Source organism: Falco peregrinus, chromosome 4 (assembly GCF_023634155.1).
Source record: "Falco peregrinus isolate bFalPer1 chromosome 4, bFalPer1.pri, whole genome shotgun sequence".
Lineage (NCBI taxonomy): Eukaryota > Metazoa > Chordata > Aves > Falconiformes > Falconidae > Falco > Falco peregrinus.
In genome coordinates, this window is record NC_073724.1 from 29198369 (window position 1) to 29221262 (window position 22894).

The window sequence follows — 22894 nt, forward strand, 5'->3', positions numbered from 1 at the left end:
CACGACGCTCAGCAGGAACAACCTCAGAGGACATGACTGGATTCCCCGATCAGGGCTGCTGACTTCCAGCCAGGATGGCTGGTTTTCCCCAATTTGTCTTGCTGGCAATCAGCACGACAAATTATTTTTTTCCAGTGAAGAGGGGAGGAGGCCAGGAGACAAATGATAAATGCCCCAGCTCAGAGCTCACAGGGAGAGAGCATCATGCAGTTGATATATACGTACACAGCAACTTGGATGCGTGCCAAGTGCATCCAGCTGACAGCCCATGTGCTTATCTGGCTGTATATGCACAGAGTACCGCACAAAAGCAACTGATTGTTGCACACCTATAAATCTTTTTCCAAAACCAGCATGTTTTTTAAACAAGCCAGGTGGACAAGCAACCCTAGACCAGTTGTTAGTAGAAAGCTAACTTTTCTTCAAATTAATGACATTTTAAAATGCTCTCTTAAAAAGCACTGTAACTTTTCAGGTTACAAATGGAGTATTAACAGCATAATCTATAAAGATAGAGATTCTGCTACTTTTTATCTCTGTAATAAATCTACATGCCTGGATAACTCTCTGTCCAGCCTCTTTTCTCCCATTTTGGCCAGATACATAGCACTGTTTAAGCATGTATGCATTTGTTTGCCACTGATTGATCATTCAGGCATCAGTTTGCTTGAACAAATTACAATCTACATGCACATATGCTAATTCTGTTTTAAATTCAGGACTTTGTGAGGTATTCAATTTCTAAATAGTTCCTTTTTTATAGTAACTTTGTTTTTCCTAACTACTGTTCAGCTACAGGTCATAGCCATGCAGAATCTCATGCACGATCTGCATCCCAGAAATAGCATTGAACTAGTGCAAAGAACTGCCTCCCTTCTTGTACTAAATGAATTGGTCTGTCTGGTTGAAAATAACAGTAACTCTGTAATTTTTTTCAGTGCTTGTGACCTCCAGAAGTTCAGGTATTGTCTGTACGTATATACTTAATAGTATACCATAATTTGGACTTCCAAAAAAATTGAGAGGACTGAATTTTCAACAAAGCATCTGACTTGGTAAAATAAACAAACCCATTCCATCTTCTCAATGTGATTAGCAATGTACTTTTCTGCTTCTTGCAACGTCTTTGAAATGGAAAATCCCAGGAAAGTAAAATTTTGATAGCTATCATATAAGTTAATTAACAGCTATGGCCAAACTTAACCTCAGTTTTCAAATTTGACAAATTAACAGTTTTAAACTCTGAGGAAGTTAATCTTTAGTCTTAAATAGTTGTGTCCAACTCTTGCAAGGAAAGAGTCAATGTGCTATTGTCAGCATTAGCCACTCATGGAAATGTACCTGGAGAACTGCAGATCTAGTCGTACACAGCGCTTTGCAGTTCCCTGGGGGCAATGGAAATGATGAACGCTGTGTCTTTCTTGCAGACTTCAGAAACCGATGAGATTAAGATCCAAGTGAATTTCAGCATCATCCTATAGACCAGGCTGGCTGATACAGGTCCAGCCTAAGTGTCATTAAATGGGAATTCTTCCAGAAGCTTGTGGGGGAACAAGGTGTTTCAATAAGGACTGCTACCACTGTCATCACAGTAATAATGCCAAAGCGACTTAGATTGTCACAGAGGTTTTATCCATGCTCACAGAAGTAGATAGCATGTGAGAAATCATTTACCACTTAAGACAGTAGCATAGCCATTAGGCAGCAGGTGAGGGAAGGATGCAATCTCCAGAGTCTGCACAGGCAACGGCCTTGAAAAGTGCACTTTGCAGTGGAAAGCACCAAGGATTTCTCAATACGGGGCTGGCACTGAGAACGAAGAAAAAGAAACTTCCAGCCCTGCTGGGATGGTGAAGGAAGGTGCTGATGCTGCCACTTCACTGGTAAGTTTATAGTATGCTCTACAGCCCTGAAGTGCCAATGAAAACTGACCGCTTCCCATCTCAAACCCACACTTCCTGAACGTCTCCTAGCCAGTGTGTATTTTCTGAGTTGCCCAAATCCACGCTAGTGTTTTACTGCCATTTACCATGTGTTCTCTTATGTCCATTTCCTTTAGCGAGGAAAATGACAGCTATACAATTCCATCAGGAAAGATACCACTGGAGTATATAGCAAAAATCATACGGACAACTTCTAGGTAACCCGTGTGCTTATAAAATGTATCTTTCTCTTTTTCCACATGGGGCTTGGGCATACAACAAAGAGGGTGAACATTTCTTAACTGCTAATGTCAGTCCACAATGGTAGGAAATACAAGAGACATGGAAACCAGAAGAGCCATGTGGAAACGAAGTGCAAACGTGTGCTAAATGGAGCATCTGTACTCTTGCTCAGAGATGGTTTACTGCACACGCGTAGATCTGTGCAGATCTTAAAAGACATGCATAGATTTATAATGCAGTATGATAGGTAACTCTTTAAGTGCATTCAGTGCCGACCTTCTCATGATGAGGTTCAAATAGTGTCATACCATGTAGGTATGTTTTTCTTTAGGAAACACAGAGAGTGAGTTCCACAAACTTCTTGAAGGTTTCCACAAAACTGTGCTTGAAAAGGCCTGTGGTCTATAATCCCAGCGTAAGGGCCAACAGCTACTGACCAGAACGCTGCATTACTTTGGGTATGTGAATGGTTCTTACCTGGAATGGTCGTGTTTGTTTCTTTCTGACACTGTATCAATTAAATTGTATAGAATTCTGTGCCTGTACTTAATATCAAATTGCTGTTATGTGTATAAATTCATAAGATTAAACAAAATGGAGAAAAATGCAATTATTGTATTCCTGTTTCAAAGGCATGACAGCTTTTCCCAGAATCATTATATTTGTAAAAGCTGATGTATTTTGTGTTTTCTAATAAACAGATCCTCCTTTTCACAACTGAAATATATAAGCTTAAAGATGGTCCTTTCCCCAGGTATATGTGGAAAATGCCAGAATAAAATGCAGAATACTAATGAAAGAAATGATTGAATTTCTTAGTTTTTTTCTTATAAAGGAAGGTTATTGTTACAGCACTTGCTCTGTTGAAAGGAGGCTGGAAGGCTATAGTTGTAAGTGCTTAATGAAATAAGATTTATGAAATACATTTTGTTGTGTTTTTTCAAAACTTTAATGGGTGTCAATATTTTGTCAGTTGTAAAATGCACAACAGTGCCATCTTCTGTATCTAAGAAGGAGCAAATTATGTATTATTTTACATGTATGCATGTTTGCACAACAAAATAGAAGTAAGATTGATGTCAACTCCTTCATTTCAAAAGACAATCCAGAACCTGAAACATGGTTAAGTAATAGCAGAGGACATGGCTGAACATTCATTGGTCAAATAGGAAATGTAACTGCTGCCTATATGAGTCACATTCTTACTTTGAGCAACTTCACTGAGCTTCAGAATAAGTAAGAAGATACTCATGCTGTTAACGAACAGCACGGTCAATTAAGTGTGATTTTGACAAAACCTGCTCTGGTATGCTTCACTGCCAGCAGCTCAGACTATTTATGCAATATACTACCTCTAAGATATATGAAGTACGCTCCTACATTGTGGTTTATAACAATAATTTAGATATTAATCAACAATGTACACTATTAATGCCTATGCAAAACATGCCCAAATAAAACCTACAAATCCATTGCCTCTGAAAGCTGCAATCTATAATACATGTCACCAAGGAACTAATTACTGACAACTTGCGTATTTGGACTCATCATATCCATGAGTCTGTGCATTCTAACTAATTTCCTGTCATGAAATACATTTACAATCACAACAGGTAGCACACCTCAGACATGACAATGAGAATATATTCACAATGTCAGCTAAATTCATCAATTTAACGGTCTGATGTGCTCCTGCTACACTGGAGCTGTGATTTCCCTTACTCTTTGAGAGGCTGCAGACCAGGGCAGACACCCATCACCCATGTTCTTAGCGTATTTCCACACATATGTCACAAAGCAACCACTGCGACTTTTAAGCACAAGCTGTCAGCACTTAGTTACTACTGCTGGGGAGCGTCCGCAGGGACACGCAGGGACACGGCGAGGTGCGGAGCCCCCAGGCCAGCTGCCACTGCACTCCGCCTGCGCTGCTTTACTCAGGGGACTGGGAACATCACAACACGGCGAAAGACTCAGTGGATTCAGCATTTCTGGTCTCGAAAGAGAGCTTAGTAAACTGGCTTTAAGACGCTACTTTCCCATGCATTCACTGAATCTTTTGTTATATATATGATAAATGCTTTTGACAGGAGGAATAACACAAACTCCATCTCAACTTCCAAGAGGTGAAGAGCTCTGGCCTTCTTTTCCGATTTGCAGAGGCAGCTCTAACAGCGTGTAAGCATGCTGCGAGCAGCCGTGCCGCTCGGCGACGTACAACCGCCCAAAGCTGGTCCCTGGTCCCCTGCAGCTTCACCCGGCGGCCACGGCCGGCTGGCACACGGCGCCCAGGCCGCCCGCTCCCCGCCCAGCGGCCCGTCCCTGGCCGCCTAGGGACGGCGCGGCAGGGGCACCGACGAACAACGACGCTGCCCGTAGCCGCCTCACGCCGGTTACTGCGCTGCCCGCCCCGCTCCCGCTCCCGCTCCCCGGGGCCGGGGCCCAGCCGCCGCCGCCGCCGCCGCCGCCGCCGCCGCCGCCTTCGGGCACACGGCTCGCGAGCCCAGCTCCCCAGCGGCCTCCCGGCGCGCGGGCTAGCCCCACCCACGCCCCGCGCGGCTGCCGGAAGGGATTTTGAGCCCTTCCGCCATGGCGTCACGTGACATCCCCTTGGTAACGCAAGATGGCGGCGCCCATGTTGCTGCCCGAGTCCTCTCTGGGGAAGTTGAGGTGAGGCCGGGCTCAGGCCTGGGCCGGGGCCTCCCCACCGCCCCCAGGGGCGAGGGGAAGGGCCCAGGGACCCTCGAAGAGGGCCTCGGTCCAGCCCTGGCCGACGCTGCCTGGCCGCACGGCGGCCGCGGTTGAGGCCGCCTCGCGGCCGGGCCTGGGAGTGGCGCAGCTACGTGCGGCAGCGGCCATGGCCGGCCCGCCGCCGCCGCCGCGCGGGAGGGCGGGGGGGGCAGCCGGCGCCCGTGTCGGGCGGCATCCGGGAGCGCGGCCTGGCGCTGGGGGGGGCGGCGAGCGGGGCCGCGGGGGGCGCCCGGGGGCGGGGCCGGAAGCGGGGGGCGCGGCGGGGGCCTGAGGCCCGGCGCGGTCGCGGGGGCGCCGCCGCTGCGGCGAGCGCTGCCGGTGGGGCCGCGTTCAGCGCCCCGCGCCCGGGGAAGCAGCGGGCGGGGGCGGGCCGGGGCTCGGCGAGGGCCGCGGCGCGGGGAGGCAGCCGGCATGAGCGGGCCTGGGCTCAGCCCCGTCCGGCCCTGCCGCGGCTGACGGGATCCCCGCTCCGGGCCTCCAGGTCTTTGCAAGCACCTGCGCTTCGCGCTCGCTGGAGGGCCCGTGCTCGCCAGTGCCGTGTGGCTGGAGCGGGAGGGCAGCCCCAACCCTGAAGCCGGTGCTTCTTGGCGCTTCACCTGTTTGTGCACCGCCTCAAGTGCTGCTGTGGCCTGGGAGCCAGGAGCGTTGCCTTCTCCCTTCCTTCCTTGGGCTTCAAGGGTAGCTAAGAAGGCCTGGGAGCTGGGAAGGAGGTATACTGGCTTGTCAGCCCTAGGCACCTGCTGAGCAGGTGAGATTTGTTTCAGGCAGGTGACATTACAAGAGGAGTCACTAGGCTTGCTTGATCAAAGGTGGAAGGTACAGATGCAGGCATTGCGCACAGTCAGGCGTTGGTCTTTGAGGGCAAGTGCTCTGCTGCTGGGATAACCACCACAGTGTTACTGGTGGCAGGCACAGGTGTGCAGGTGGTGAGGTTGTGAGTTACCCTGAACAGGGGAGTTAGAGATGAGGGTGAGGTTTTGGTTGTCTGAGTTGTACCTATGGAATCTTTTAAAATTACATACTCTAAAACAGGAAGATGTTGATCTCTGGTCAACATTTGGTGTGGCAGAATGACCGGAGTTGAAATTCATGCGCACGCGCACACACACATTTTTCCTTTACAAACTGGGTAGAAAGTAGAGCTCTGAAAAATGACAGAAAAGGGGTTGACATGAAAAAGTTTTCAGATACTTGAGGGTTTTTAACCATAGTCAAAGCATGGTGCTGTTTCTAGGCAGCCTTGTGGAGCTGTCAGACAACTTTCAGTAGCAGAACAGTAGACCTGAGCGTTATCTGTGGTGGTGAAGTGTGCTTTTTTTATCTATACATTAAGACTGCTGCCTGAAAAGAATATCAAGGGAGAAGGGAAAGGACTTAAAGCATCATACCCTGTAAAAGAGAGGAAGACTAGAATGTGCTAAAATTATAGGGCAGGAGATCCCCAAATTTTTCTGTCTAATCTTACCTAGTGACCAAGTTTCAGGAACTAAAGGAGATTTCGTGGAGTTGGTGATAATGTCAGGTACTGCATTCAAGAAGAATGAGACCCTGTGTGTTGTGTCCAGATGTGATTGTTGCTGTTGTCCACATGCAGCTCTAACAACACAGCTATAGATTTCATATTGTCATGGCAGTTGTTACTGTTCCATATGAATAGGTGTTAATTTTGCAGTTTGTGAGGTTTTGTACTGCATGAATGACAGTAAAAATCCTTTGGCCGTATTAATGTAAATAATAATCTCTCATCTTCAGCCATCAAAAACACAGAGCTATTCTGAAGAAAGAAAAGCGGAAAAAAAAGCGGCAGGCACTTGCCAAACTAAGAGACTCAGGTAACTGTCAAATGTTTTGTCTTGTCAGTGGAACTAGCAGTGGGTTTTCTTTTTGTTTTAAAAAGATCTAGTTTTGTGTCTCTTTACTGAATATAACATCCAGTTATTTATGTGCATTGTTCTGTTTTTTCACAGAAGCTACAGAAAAAGATGAATCGGTGTCTGAGGAGGAAGAGGAGGAACTGGAAGAAGATGAGGAAGAAGAAGAAGAAGAAAAAAAACTTGAGGCAGAAAGGTGACAAATCTAGAAAATGGCATATATGCAGTAGTCAATTCCATTTTGATACTTTGAAAAGTTTCAAGGTATTCTGTAAAACAGAATCCTTCTCTTATATTTCAGGCTACACAGTTTTTCTTTGAAGCCTGAATGATTCCTGTGTAATTTTCTCTTTTAAAGAAGATTACATAAGCTGTGGTCATTGCTGAACTAGTAAATTTGAATTACATGCATGACGATTGCATCAGTTGTGGGTAGTCAGTAAATTTTGTCTAAGTGATATCTGGTTTCCTTGGTAGACAAAAACTACATGAGCAGTGGTTGCTGAGGGAAGAAAAGGCGCAAGAAGAGTTCAAGCTTAAGAAAGAAAAAGAAGAGGCTGCAAGAAAACGTCAAGAAGAAGAGGAGGTGATGTATAAACAGTGTTACAGTTCAGTCTGGCAATAAGATAGACTTAGTGTAATATCTTGTACTGTTCTGTAGTGGAACCAGTTTTCTTGATGTTGGTATGTTTGAATGTGTAAGCTCCTCTTTCTTTCATTCTAGAAGAACAAAATTAAAAATTAAAAAACCCTCTTTTTAAAAGGCTTTTTGTCCAGAGATTTTGTTGCTTATGACTGAATGAAAACTTATTGGACAAGGGTTTTTCATACAATATGATAGGTTTGTATTTGATTTTAAAGCATTTGTTTCCCTAAATAATGTTTTAAAATATTTTTTTATCATAAAGAGGAAGATCAAAGAAGAATGGGAAGAGCAGCAAAGAAAAGAGAGAGAAGTGGCACAGCAGAAACAACAGGAGAAGAGAGAGAGAGAGGTGATTCCTGGCTGTGGGAGGATAAACATGTTACATATCCTCTTACATTATCAGATGCTATATATCAGTCTATACATGTTGAAGAGGGATTTTATTCTGATTAGCAAATGTATAAATGTGTTAGTCACTTCTTCTCTCCATTCTGTCTGAATTCCTGAATCTGTTATTCACTGTTAAAGAGGGTCTAGTGAATTCATATACCTAGAAGGGTAACTAATTTTAACACATCATATTGTTCATAGTACGTAGTTTTTTTACACCAGTTAAATACAAAGACAGGCTGTGAATGCAGATTCTGATATGTGCACATCTTGCGTTAAAGATAATCCTTACTTAATGTACCAGTTGAACACAGTCAGTGTTGAAGAAAATGCCCAATGAGGATATGGAATATGGAATTACATTGCTGCTGTTCGTTTACACAGTTCTTAATCAAAAGATGTATTACAGCTCTTCTTTACCTGACTCTTCCAACAGGACGTATCTTTTTTTTTGGAGCTCCTTGGGTGGAGAGAAAAATGATACTGAAGAATACTAATCATTGATAACATCTCTGTTAACGATGCATTCTTCATAAGTTTTAGAAGTTGAATGACCTGGATGTAAGATGTCCTGTACAGAAATCCAGTGTTATGACTGGCCTATTGCCAGTAAGGGGTGATGGCAGGTTTCTAGGATCCGGTCATTTTAGCTTCTCCACAATGAGAAAAAGATTCCGGTCATTTCACTAGGAGGTGTCTTGCTACTGTGTCTGTGTCTCCTGCCACAGCAGAAGGGACATTAGCAAACATTGTCACCTGCATTTAATAGCTGGTTGTGTCACTGATTACGTAACAGTTGCATGAGGAATGAAAAAGAACAGCAGTTGTGGTATTTCCTGTCTTACTTCCTCTTGTGTTAAGTGTCCCTTTCTCTCTGTGCAGAGTAGGGAGAGAAAAGCACGGTCGTGAATCTTTTATTTAAGGTTGATACACAATTCCAAGAGAGTTGAACAATGGCTAATTTGGTTCCCTGAACTAGATGGAAGCTACTTGCTTTTCATTGTTTGGTTGTTGGCTTGTTTGATTTGTTTGTTGGTTTTTTTTCTGGTTTTTATTTTAGTGGTTTAGTGTGTTAAATTGGCTCATTGAGGGCATTGGCAGGCACCCAGAGAGAAAGTGAGTACCCAGCTGGGAGTAGAGCCACCCATTTCAGCAGTGGAAAGTTGTTTGAGTGATTTGGTGTGTCTCTTGAAACAGCAGTTTATTCAAATTCTGACTTGCTGATTTAAAAAAAAAAAAAAATCCCCCTCTCTAAAATGAGAAAATAGATTTCCTGGTTTGGTGGGGTCTTGACTTGGTTGGGTTTTTTTGTGTGAGTTTTGTTTGTTTTTTCTTTAATAGGGTGGTTAATATCTGACATACTTGATGATTAGTACCAGATGCTGTCTGGGTCCTCATCCTGGATTGCATTTTTTTATTTTTATATGTTCTTCCTCTTTTTAAATCTAATTAATTCTCTTCCAGAGCACAACAATACTAGCACATTTTCTTGTGTTGGTTATTTTAAATGTCTTTTTTTCTTGGAACTTCCTAGAATAATTAGTTAGAACTAATTTCCAGCCAGTTTTGGAGAGTGACTTTATTGTTTTGCTCAGCTCAATTAGAAGAAAAAAGGGGAAGAATATCCTCATTATGTTCCTGTATTTGGAAGGCTAGATACAGTGAATTTATGGTAGTAGAAGTTTCTTAACAGTTACATGTTTTGCTTTAACAGAGGCTCACTAAGCAATGTGGTTTTCTGTGTGTTACATGGAGTGTTCAGAGTTAAAACATTTAGTGCAACTACATGATTACAAAGTTAACTGTAACCGGACTGAGTACTAGAGTAGGCAATATATTTAGGTATTCAATAGTTCAGTGATAGTTTTAATAGAGAAGAAAATGAAACTTTTTAAGTTGTCTAGCATTTAGATTAGAAAAATAATCTATGTGAGGGTCATGTCTGATGTATCCTTTAAGAGCTTTGTAGAACACGAATTTCTACAGAGCAAAAGTAAAATTTGTGGTTTTAAAGCAAACCCCATCAAACTTGTATTATGCATAATCATTGATATTGTAAATTAGGTTCTTAACTAAAGAAACCAGATGTTTTGCGTGTCCTCAGGGTTTTCACTAGTCCTGTGTTTGCACCATTTATAGGCAGCTGTGCAGAGGATGCTGGATCAAGCTGAAAGCCAGGTATGTGCAGAGACTTTTTGAAAAATAACTGTAATTTAATTGCTATCTGGTGTTTGCCTTCTAGCATGTTGTCCATCTGCTCTCAAGAACTAATGGCCTGAGTAAATTTAATACGTAGTGGCTTGCATGAGCCATGAACAATTGTTTACTGGGTGGAACATAATTAAGCATATTTCTGGCTGGTTGGTAGCAGTGCAGTTGTGCATGCTCATTCCTGTTCAGGAGATGAGAGTCAAAATGAATCTGGAAATATAGCTGTGTGCTGTTGAAAACACACTATGCATGATGGTTTATTTGTGAATTAGCATTCTAAATAAATCTGTCAGTCCTTCTGGGTGGCAAGGCAAACTTGCTTTTTTAAGCAGATGGCATGCTTTAAATAAAAGGATTCAGCCGTAGAGGTGAGCACAGATACATAAGGAAAAAAAAAGTTGGGGGAGGGACAAGCTGGCTGCTCAGGTGGCTTGGAAGAGCATGGATCTCAAGCTGGCAGTGTGTAGTAAAGAAAACTGCAGTTTTCATTTGAATCTTAGAGAGGATTAATTCAATCTTTACTGTTGCCTTAAAGAATAATTTAGCTTTTCATCCCTGTCACATGGATAAACTTGTGAAGATTCTTGCTCTGCTTAAACCACTGCATGAATATGAAAATTAAGTTTTAACCTCATTAATCCATTGTATGTTGATTGCCATAGCTACACTGGAGTTGCAATCAATTCCAAATTGTTTAAACAGTTCTTTAGGCAGGGAATCTAACTGTTTCATAATATGAGTAGAAAAATGCTCTGAACTGCTAGCTACCCAGAGCTCAAGATGGGTTAGCAGCTGTTTCTGCAAAGGAATAGGCAGAAACATGGTATGTTAGAGACTTCATTATAGTATCAGTTCAGGGTTCAGTCACTTATTGTTGATGTGGCAGTGCTGTTCTGTTACAGATCTAACAAAACGAAAATTTGCTTTTTTAAATGTTTTGTTTGTAGTCGGTCAAGGCTTGCAACTTGATAATCCCATTTTGAACTATAGAAATCATGGTGGCCCAACATGATCAGTGTGGAGGCTTTTACTTCCAGTGCTAACTATGAATTTGTCCCAATAGCTGTAATTCTCATGGATAACAAAAGAAATTGCTGTTTGAGGAGCAAATATATTGCAACTCTTTTAGTTATAAACACTTAAGATCTTAAGTTTCCTGTAGCAAAAGAAAACATCCAGTTTAGGGATTTGTTTGTGTTAAAAAGAAATCATGACTATAGGCTTAAAACTGAACAATTGCCAAGAAAAGAGGTTTCCATCACCAGAGACACAAGGCATATCCTCATTCTTTATACTGGATACGCTGGTTACTTTCCTCTTTGTAAAACAATGCTTGGAGTAGATTTCAGCTTGCCATGTAGTAACACAGTGCTAATAATTGCATGTGGATTTAATTTGTGTTTTTATTTGGACGTTACATTTCTTTACTCTTTTCTAACTTCTGTATTTTAATGTTTTTTCCACAGCTGGAGAATGGTGTTTCCTGGCATAACCCAGAGCCCCCGGAGAATATAGGAACAGAGAAGGATAGAGCAAATTGCCCATTTTATATTAAAACAGGTTCCTGCCGATTTGGAGACAGGTAATCAATTGACTATTTACCAGCATAGAAGTGTTTTGGAGAGATAAAAGGAAAGTAACTTATTAGGTTATATGCAAACTGAAAAAAAAATGCTATATAAATTACTTTCATTTATTTGGCTGTGGTTCCGTTACTCACGATGGAGCTAGACACAGAGCAAAAGTGTTGCCTGGCTGGAATTGAACTATTTATTGTTATAGCATATGGTGGTGCATTCTGGTCAAGCTTCCTGAGCTCTGACACATGCACAGATGTATTCAGACAGAATATATTTGATTTCTGTTACTACTACAGGTCTGATATGTCAGTTGTTGTTTTCTTATCTTGTTTAATTTGCATATGTCACATGGTCTAAATATAAAATCAAATCTTAAATGGAATAAAGCAAGTTAAGGTACATCTGCACAGTGGAAAGCTGTTCTGTAGCTTCCAGAATTCTGTTAGTATGCTGTTTAAATGTGTGATACATTCATTCTTGATTCTGTTACGCTAGTACGGGTGCCCTATCGGAAAGAAAGTGTAGTAAAAGGCAAGGACAGAGGAGGACAACAAGATGATCAGAGATGAGGAACAGCTTCTGTAGGAGTGGCTAACTAGTGTAGAGCCTGCTTTTAGAGAGATGAAGGAGGGCGGCTGTGGTAAGTGAACGTTGAACTCTTGAGTAGGATGGGAAGGATTATTTGCTTTTATTATGAAACAGTTTAGGTGTCTCTGACTCTTTACCAGCTTAAAAAAAAAGTATTTTCTCATACAAAACAAATGGCAAAACTTGTTGCCAGCAGTCACAGAGGAAGCCTAAAATAGAAATGGGCTCACAGAGTACAGGTTCATCGGCGACCATTAAAGATGATGACCCAAATGCGGCATCTGGCTAGAAAATCCCTGCATTTTTATGTGTGTTAAGGAACAATAGTTCAGCAAGGAAAGACCCTAATATTTACTACATGAATCTTCAGCAGAAACTAGTAAGGCTGTTTTACTAACTTGTATCACTGAAACAGGTATGGTCCAGCTATTGTAGTTTTCTTTATCCTAAAAGTAACTTGGTTTAGTGTGACATATATTGTGGATAATTATGTGATAATCCAACTCTACGGAAGCTTCAAGTCCACATCTTTATTCTGAAATACGTGTTGAATTCCTGAATAAAACTCTGGCCACCTATTTCACCGCAGGCAGCATTTTTGCTTTTCAAATGTTTAGTTCTTCGTAACCTTCGCAGTATTTTTGTTTCAGTGGTATTTAATGGAGGTAACCTTCTCGGATTAATTATGGATTGCATAAAAATCAGTTTTGCTTTGAACTGTGAATAGCCTTTGTGAATAAATACTGAGAAACATCGTATTCTGTCCTTCTCTCACCTACAGTTGTTGATCTTAGTTACCTCTCCTTTATCTTCCTTCCTTCTACTCACATACCTGCTACCTTCATATTCTGGCCATTTTAAACTGGTATTGACTCTAAGTTGAAGGACTGAGATACAGCTAGGATAAGGACTGGAAGAATGGGTTGGAAGCTGAAATAAACTGCAGTGGTGAAAAATTGAGAGCCAGTGTTATCCATAAAATAGTTGTTGAATCTTGTCAAATCTCACTATGCCTTGGAGAAGCTAAAACTGGCTGAATTCACTGTTATTAATTTCCCTTGTAATTCAAACCCTGATATGTTGTAGTAATACTGGATTTTGGGTTATTCATTTTCATTGGGGTGCCTTTTCTTCTGCCATGTGCTATATTCATTTTGTGTACAGACAGTATTGGTTGGGTGTAATATTTTGAGTTCTATTCAAAAAGAACAGTGAAAGGATGCAGCTTCTAAAATGTAAAAAAAAAAAAAAAAAAGTCTCCGGTTTTAGTTTTGGGTTTGGAGTTTTGTTTTTTCTGTTTGTTTTTTGAAGTCTAAGGTGACAACCAGAAAGTGAAGAGTCAATTTCTGACTGACCCAGTTGCTCAGGGAAGTGTTTGAAAGGGAGGTCATAAAACACAGCAGAATAAACATGGAGTCTAACATCTGTGTCTTTACTGAATCTAAAGGTCTGTAGGGGAGAACTGTATTTCAGCAGGTGAGGGAGGCAGCCTGAATATGATGGATGGTGAGGGAGACCTATTAATTTTTTTGACTGCTAAGAAGATGCAGATTAAGAGAAGACTTAAAAGAATCATTTTTTTAGAAGTGGAAAATACCAATCTTGTATTCATCCAACTTCAGGTTTAAACGTGCTTTCTTTCCTTCACTCCCCCTCGCCACTCCCGATATAATGTAAAACATATATATAACAGTAAAAGTTGTTCAGTTTGCAAAGGCAAGAGTAAGGACTTGCTTTACAATGTAAAACATTGTCAGTAGTCTTTCTATGAAGCCCTTCAGAAATGAGGAACACGTTTAACCCTAGCAGCCTGAAAGAAATTGCCTTAGCGCTTACTGTGGTACTGTTACCTATAGCTTTTGTAGGCATGCTTTTTTAAGCAAGAGTGTATTTAGGCACAGCAGAAAGCATTAAGATTATACACAAACTCACTTCCAAACAATTTGTTTTAATAATTTAAATATGTTGATTGTCCACTACTGGATTTTCTTTCTAATAACTGTTAGTAAAAATGGCAAATGTTTGAAGTTTCAACACGTGCATCTTCTACCGAAGGTGCTGATCTTTTCACTTTTCCTTCCCTACAATGTCCAGGTGTTCTCGCAAGCATAACTATCCAACATCTAGTAAGACACTACTCGTTCGAGGGATGTTCATTACTTTTGGCATGGAGCAGTGCCGGAGAGATGACTATGACACAGACGCGAGTCTTGAGTACAGTGATGAGGAGACGTACCAGCAGTTCCTTGAGTTCTACGAGGATGTGCTCCCTGAGTTCCAAAACGTGGGGAAGGTTGTTCAATTCAAGGTACGCATCTGAGCGTAACAGCTTGTAATACACGTAACATCTACCACAGAAGTTGTGTTTTACTAGCCTTAACAGGAATTTGGTCCAACATGCCCTAGCTAAACCCCACGTACTTTAGAGAACTATAGTTAGTGCCCTTATAGCAAACTGTGCATCTCTGATGTCACCTGTAAACTTACAGTGCTGTAAGATGCCACTGCTTTGACAGAGCATTGTCTTACTCTGGGTGAATCTTCCTTCCCATTCTCTTGAGTTACAAAAGCTTGTGCTTTTTATATTGCAAGTTATTCATACCGCTCAACAATCCACTTACCTCACAGTCCCTGCTTTACTTAGCCTACATAAGACCCAGAGGGTCCGTGAAGATGGGTAGACAATATAAATATATCTGGGCTATTGTATTTGTGTCTAAGGAATGAAATAGTGGCGGTATAAAGTGTATTTGGAGTATACACCCAAACAATGTCATTTTAGGACTGCTTGGATCAAATAAAATCAAATTACAATGGACTGAAAAGGTAGTAGACATTTCAGTAGGAGGAATTCTAAAAGGATAAGTTATGTAAATGTATGTAATGTTATGTAAAAAAGGTGTTGAGGCTTGTTATCCATCCTCAGTTCATGCATTTGTTTTGCTGAATGTTCTGTACAGAATTTTTCCCATTTATGTTATGATTTCTTATGGGGGGGGGAAAGAGGAAACAGTAAATGGAGATCTTGGTGATGAATGGTGTATGTTAACAGTCCCATGTTGCCCCAAAATACGCAGCTTGGATGATGAAATCTCCTTGTAGCAGAATCTGTTGCAGCACCCCTTCCTGCTTGCCATTCTTGAGTGTTCTCCTGCAGTCACCAGGAGGCAAGCAGTGCTTTTTCTCCCTTTTGTTTCTATCTACTGACAGCTGCCTCAGAACTGAGATTGTATTAGCATTTCAAGCAAGAGGAAAGTAGGAAAAGTGAATTTTCAGTAGTTGTATAATAAGCTTTGTAGATAAGAAACCTTGACTTGTTTGGAGGAGTATCCCCTTCGTATTTTGACTCATGGGATATTAGCAAGCTGTGCTCCATCTGAGAAGACAGGATGTAGATTCTCACTGCAGTGTGGGTTGAAATGCTGTCTTACCATCAAACTTGGATCCCTGACTTGGTATCATTGTTCCATCTAACTGTGCCAAGTTGCACATACTTGGGTCCCTATGACTAATAACAGGGTAAGAGTTTTCAGTGTCGTGGTTCTTAGCTTCTGAAGCAATTGTTCAACTGTAATATGATTCTTATGGGCACTTTAATTGTATTAAAGATGCTTAGAAATTACATGTTGGCTGCAGAGATCTTAACTGATTGAGCTGAGTCTCTGCTACCATTTAGAATTGGATTATACACACCCCTCGTCCAGCTGACTTCCCGTTCCAGTGTAGCCCGTGTTCCTTCTGTGAAGCTACTCCAGAATCTGGCAGATCCTGACAAAACACACTTCTTTTCCCACCCAAAAGCACCTATGACAAAACCATTCTCACTTGTTCTTGTGTTGATGTTGGTTTATCTCAAATAGTTTGACTGCTTATTCTGTAATATTTAATTATGGAACTGCTTGTTGCTGTGTCTGAAGCCCTTCGCTAACCCAGTGCAGAGGTGTTCTCTGAGGGTCAGTCAGGGTTCAGCAATGAGAGGTTGGTGCTGGGACTGGGAGAGGCCTGGAGGCAAGAGGCTGGGCTCACAGTCCTGCCCTGGAGAGCCGGGTTCAAGCTTGTTTGGGCCTGCCTGTCCCAGAGTCTTTTTTAACTAGCAACATGCTTTTTGGAAGGTAAATTGTGTATTTTTGAGAGCTTTAGAGATACTCTGAATGCTAAATTGTTATGAAAAAAGATGTTTCAAAACTGTACAGTGCAAGCTAGTGACTTCAGCTTATTTAACTCGTCTCACAGGGATGCTGTGCAGGTAAATTGCTCTAAAGAGTCTCTTACCATAATGAATCCCACATTTCCACGTGAGGATATTGCTAATTGTTTTCAGAGTAGGATTTGGCTGCTGCACAGTAGGGTCGGCCCGGACAAGTGCAAGACAATTAGTACAAGCTGTCTTGTGGGCTAAGTGAAGCAGAGGTCCCAGAGTTAATCACAGCGTAATGCTGGAAGCAGTCAAAGCCAGAAGGGCTGCTTTTTTTTATCCACACACACCCCGCCCCGGCTAAAACTAAGTCTTCAGAAGAAAATAATGTAAGTTCGCATCAATGAACTGTCGTGAATCGGCGTGGCTGCCATCTTGGCATGTGTGAGCTGCTCTACAGCATAAACCTTCCGTTGTGCTAACTTCATGTTTCCATCCCCTTAGGTCAGTTGCAACTATGAGCCTCACCTGCGAGGAAATGTGTATGTCCAGTATCAGTCGTAAGTACTCACAATCTTACTACGGTTTTAGAACTGAACTCTGAAGTCCAGTAATGAACGCTGTTTGTATAATCAAAGTGATTTGTTCTCATACTGTAATGGGAACATAAAGTTGGTAAGTAACATGTTAAATGATTGTATGATGATAATGCTGTGCGTCATTTTTACTTTTTAAAGGGAGAAGGACTGTCAGGCAGCTCTTGCTCTATTCAGTGGACGATGGTATGCGGGCCGTCAGCTTCATTGTGAATTCTGTCCCGTGACAAGGTGGAAAACTGCTATATGTGGTGAGTCGCATAAACACCTGGAAAAGAGAATGTGTGTTGTTGGAAGAATACTTACAGAAGTGAAAGGGGGAATTAGCCTGTGGCTTTCAGATCTGCCTAATGTTGTAGTTAATGTCTGTTTGGAAGACAAATATGCTAACTTGCTTGTGCAGATCTAGGAAAGAAAGGGAATATCCATTCTGTGTCAGTTAAGTGTCTGAATCATTCCAGTGGAATTTCCCTGGACTGGGAAAGCAAGTTTGGATCTTAGCTTTGGAAATAATCGTAAGGTGAAACTACAGGAAATACTAATCTATCTCTTTCAAAAGCAACAGCAGTTTCTGAACCATCAGCAGTTCTTAGCAGTAACTATCAACATGTGACTTCTATATTTACATTCTTAGATTAAGGTAGTAAAATAATATATGAAAATTTTAAGCTAAAATCGTCATAGCTGTTGAAAATTTAATTCCCAGAAAAGTACGTATTAAAAATTAACCTTGTGTGAAATAAATTGATAGGTGGTCAGATGCATGTTTTTCTTACTTTAGAAGCAAAATTCAGTTTCTTTCCAGTAGGTACATAATGAAGAAAGATTTAACAGGTCTGGTTCATAAAAAAGCAAACCCTAATCTGTTGCAGGCTTATTTGAAAGGCAGAAGTGTCCAAGAGGGAAACACTGCAACTTTCTTCATGTATTCAAAAATCCAAACAATGAGTTTTGGGAGGCCAATAGAGACATACGTATTTCTCCTGAACGGACTAATCAGTTGTCTAAAAACTCTGAAAGGAGAAACAGAACGAGCTATCGTGATGACTATTACAGCCGGTCAAGGAGGAGGGGCAGTCCAAGCCCGGATCATTCTTACCGGAGAAATGGAGAATCAGAGAGAAAAAAGAATCGCCGCAAAAACAAGAGAAGGCGCCGATCTGGAAGGTCAAGAAGTCGGGAAAGGAGAAGGTCTCGCAGCAGGGGAAGAAAGAGAAGAGGCCGCAGTCGCAGCAGAAGTCATAGTCGAACACGCAGTAGGAGCAGAAGTCGGAGTTCCTCTCGATCCAGGAGCAGGGGTAAAAAGAGATCGAGCAGCAGAGGAAAAAGTAGTGAAACTCCCAAAACAAAGTGAGAATTACTTTTAGAAATCGCTAATTGATCAAACATAGAGCTGACAAAGAATTCTTTCCAATAGGGCACCAGATTATTTGAGTTTCAAATAAAGTGTTCTTGCACATTAAAATGTTTCTTCCTAATAAAGGAACCTAGTTTATTGTGTGCTAAGCTTCAGAAAATTAAAAGTTTAAGTCCTATATAAGGTGTGAATGTCAAGTACTCTAGCTACTCTGTCCCTCTGAACTGCTGCAACATCTGGATGCATACCGAGTACAAATAGAAAGAGAAGTAAAACTTATTTGGTATATGCTTATTTCTGTGTTACGTGTGTGTTAAGTGTTTACTGTCCCTGTAAGGAGTTAGTACAGAACAGCCAGTGTGCTGTCAATTCACACCACAGCATACTGCGAGTTGAAGCCTCCGTAGAAGACTGCCATTTATAGTTTCCATCTGTTCATGGGAAACTCTTTCTAGATGAAGTAAATATAATCATATTATGAGTTGGAGAAAAGGGATCTAAAAGACGTCACCGTTTGACTGTACAATACTTGCCCAGTAGGAGCTTTGTGGTCATAAGTGTTGGATTTTTCTCTCTCCCCGGACCGAGCTGCTGAGATAATTGCCTGTAGGGATTGCAGTAGACTTAAAACCAAGTAGGAAATACACAGGGAAACAATCAATTTATTCAGTACCTTAATTCCCTAGTAAGAGTGGAGACCATGCAATTGTAATCCTCTTGGCTACATACCATTTGTAGTTGAAAACAACCTGCCTAACCTGCAATGGAGTGGTAGAAAAGTGTGGATCTGGTAACCAAAGACACGTAGGTAGTGGGGAAGGCTCAGGACGGCTGCAGAGTGGCTAATGCAACTGAGACTTTTACACCTGAAACAATACTTGAGGTTTTTGGGAGAGGATGACTTAAAGCCTTTCGTAGGCTTATTTTACAAACAGTTTAAGGCACCCTACTGCCTGGCTTTCCCACAGTCAGGGTGGAGAGTAGGGTACATAAAAATGAAGTCATCGGGACAAAAACTTTTTGAAGTGACAGCTATGTTAGCAAAGTACCTGCAATCAGGTAAATCCTTACAAATATTCCTTCACTTGTACATGAAAGATTTGTGCAGTTAAACGGACTGTACTTCACGCTGCTTAACTTCAGGTATTTAACTTGGTGTCCTTTGATGCTCGGAGAGAGCAGTTTGTGGCACTGAAGGTGCAGGTTCCCTGAACAGTCTGCAGAAATACATCGTTCTCTGTAGCCTCCCCAAAGAACCTGGGCTCCTGCCTTCAGAGTACTGTTCAGACCGCCCAGGTTAGAAGCCTGAGGTAGGCATGGAGTGCCCCCAAATACATCCTCGTTACGACTCCAATAATGTAACATAAAAGTCCTGTAGAAAATCTGGATATCCAAACTTGACGATAGCATTCCTCACAGCAACGTTTCTCCCCCAAGGATAGTTAAGAGTGAATGAGCATTGCTTCTGGATATAATATATATATTTTTGCTTTTCTAAATGCATACTGCACCTAGCATGCTGATTATACATTTTCCTTCTTCCATGTGTAACTGTTGTCCAATATGGAGTAATACAACAGAAGTGCTATATATTGATGTTCAGTTCAAACCCAACTTTCACTATATATTGTCATAACCGTAGGCGGAATTGTAGCTTAGTTAATTTGATTAAATGTTTTAGTTATTAACAAATGTAGGAACTGTAATTTAATAGCTTAACTTTTGAAATAATAACTTTGTTTGAAAGCGTATTTCCAAGGATAGACAGCACTAAGTTTTAAATTATCTTTGAGAAATTTGTGACCATCAGTTTCTCATAATGTATCTTTTTCTGACTAGACCTTACAGACAGATTTTTCCCTGAGGTTTCTATTTTTTCATAGGTGCTCACTTGTCCAGTTGGGTCACTTGTGCAGAAGGTGGCAAACTCTGGTTCAGTTCCCTGGAGCGGAATTGAACTGACGTTTCCTACTTGCCCACCAGCAGGCCGGTAACATCTTGCTTTCGCTGGTGCTGCCCTGCTTCCCACCACTCACGCTGCTGAACTAGCCTGCTGGTTAAGGCTCTCGGGTGGGAATAGTCAACTTACACCACTCGCAGCACGTTGTACAGCCTGCGTCGTGTGGCAGGCTTTCGTTGGGCAATATCTGAGCAAAATCAATTACTGAGCTCAAAGTGGTGGAATGGGTGGTGGGAACTCGTGACCAGTCAGACGAAAGAAGCAAAGCAGGCTTTAGGATTAGAAACTTAAGTGCCAACTAACACCCACGTGAGAATTCCACAGGTAATTAGGCTCCTTGTCCCCACAGTTTTGTAATGGGATCTGGAAAGCTGAGCAGCTGTATTTTTTTTTTTTAAAAAAGTTTTTATAATTGAAAAAAAAAAAGGCTTGATCAGAGATGCATGTAAAAATTTAAATATACTTTATTTCTGCTACTATAGTGGCTGAAGCTTCAGCTTTTCTTTCTTGAGGTCTGGACCCAAACTTGCTGGCTGTACCTGTGCAGTGTAGGACTGGTAGCTGTAATTATCATTCACTTTCACATGCATTCTGTATATTACACAGAAATTGAGTGCTGTAGATCTGACGTTTAGTTTGCATTTGTTAGCATGAAACCTGGACTTCAACCAGTTTTTTAACTTCAGAGTTCATATATTTCAGTATTGTTTCCCTACTTCATTATCTTAAGTAGTGTTATATGCATGGTTTTGTGTTTCTTTATTAGCTGATTTAGCTATTTATTCTGAAGAGACAAAGAGACTAGAAGTTCTTAAATGTTAAGCTTAATTCTTCTTTTTCCAGAGGGGAGAAGCCCCAGACCACCACAGAAAGGATTTAAATTGGCAAGGAATAGCTTGTTCTCACTGTGTTATTCTGCGTATCCCACATAAAAGGACCTTATGAAGTGAATATTGGCCAAGCTTTGTTTTGTTTTTAATGACTGCTTAAAAGCAGTGACTTCCAAAATTCTTTTCAGTTGTGACTGCTGCAAGGCTGGCTGAGGTGCTTTGGAGCGGTGATGAGGAAAGCAGCATTGACACAGAGCTGCAGGGAGGTGGTCAGGGCGCCAGCGGGGACCCTCCGCGGGGGCTGCCAGACAGCTGGCTGCACAGCCGGGATGGGGAGTGGGCACAGCTCCCACCTTTTCCCTGTGGCAGAAAGGGAACGAAGAGAGCGTGGTGGTGAGCCCTCCTGCAGGCACCGGCAGTATCACTGCAGCGTTAGGCATCAGGGAACTGGGCTTGCCTCCTCCCTGTTGGGGCTGGCAGTTGCTTCCGTACCGTTTCCCTTTCTGCACGTCCGGAGTGGCTCACCACCATCGCGGGGGCGAGGGGGCTGCCCCTCCCATGGAGAGGAAAGCAGCACACCGGGAAGGGTCTTCCCTCCCTGACAGGGCAGATGGTCTGAGATGCATCCTGAGTAACTTCTTGGCGTTACATCCTTGGATGGCAGCACGTCTTTCTCAGATGCAGTTTTGCATTACCACATGCAGCGTATCAGAAATTGCCCCGAAGTTTACTAGTGACATTCCTGTGTGCTAAATAACCATTTTTCAACAGAAATGCAAAAGCCTGCTTAAAGATGCTATTGCTTCTTGTCCTGGATCAGCACTTCTTATAAAACATGAAAGCCTACGCTAGTTAATAACTTAGAAGCTTAATTTACTTTTTTACATCATCTAAAGAGTGCAGCTGATTTTGCTTTCACTCTAAGTTTGTTGTTATTAAAATAAGCCCCTATTATTCCACATATCCTTCTCTTCAGCACTGATGTATCAGCTGAATTCAGCATCCATCTCAAAAAAAAAAGAAAAAAAAAAAAAAAGAAAGGATGTAACACTGACAAGTTACCCTTCAGCAAAGGACCAGACAGGTTGCAAAGCGAGCCCTACAAGTGTGACCCGTGGCACATGGTAGCTGCACAAAGGCAGCCCCAGGGTGACTGACCATCATCACGGTCTTGACCCAAAAGGAACAGCAGATGTATAGGAAAGCCTCCTCCAGTTAAGACTCCGATTCAGTGACGAAGTGGAAGACACTCAAGCCAACAATCACTTGTCTAAACAATCCAGAAATTCCGATTCTTTAGCTTCCCCCAACCCCTTCCCCATAAGACAGAAAATTTGAGAAACAAATTTTATTTCATATTAGATTTAAGAAATGCCCAAAGATGGTAAGCCTTCCCCATGCTTTTGCTGGTAACATCAACCAGTTCAGTTCTTTTAGAAAGCTGGAGAACAGATTGATCTGAAAAATTTTTGGTTGAGACTATGATTGTGAACATTTCATTGATCTGCTCATAATTCCATGTAAGGAACTGAATATTCAGTCTGTATTACCCAGAACCCTCCCTCAACATGTCATTTGTTTTAATTTTCAAATGAAGTGGCACCACCGCATCAATTTAACATTCACTTTAAAAAATTTCATGTTTAATGTGGTAAGCCTTCCAAAAACTTGCTAATTTATTGCTTTCTGTACAATTTAAACAGATGTAAATAACTGATCTTGGACACAGTATACTCACATTTTTTAATAAAGTGCTCAAGAACAGGTTAAGCACTGTAATAAAATTTCCCTTTTTTTAAGCTAGCACCGAGTAG

General features: G+C 41.8%; 1 protein-coding gene across 1 annotated transcript; it reads left to right on the forward strand.

Annotated features, from left to right (window-relative positions):
- The first annotated feature begins 4725 nt into the window (after positions 1–4725).
- Positions 4726–22883, forward strand: ZRSR2 (zinc finger CCCH-type, RNA binding motif and serine/arginine rich 2). The gene is made up of 11 exons (XM_013294808.3): positions 4726–4835; positions 6669–6748; positions 6884–6983; positions 7265–7373; positions 7696–7782; positions 9963–10001; positions 11501–11616; positions 14297–14510; positions 16842–16897; positions 17075–17184; positions 17806–22883. The coding sequence occupies exons 1-11, from the start codon at positions 4789–4791 to the stop codon at positions 18285–18287; spliced, it is 1440 nt and encodes a 479-aa protein (XP_013150262.1). The 5' UTR covers positions 4726–4788; the 3' UTR covers positions 18288–22883.
- The last annotated feature ends 11 nt before the right edge of the window (positions 22884–22894 follow it).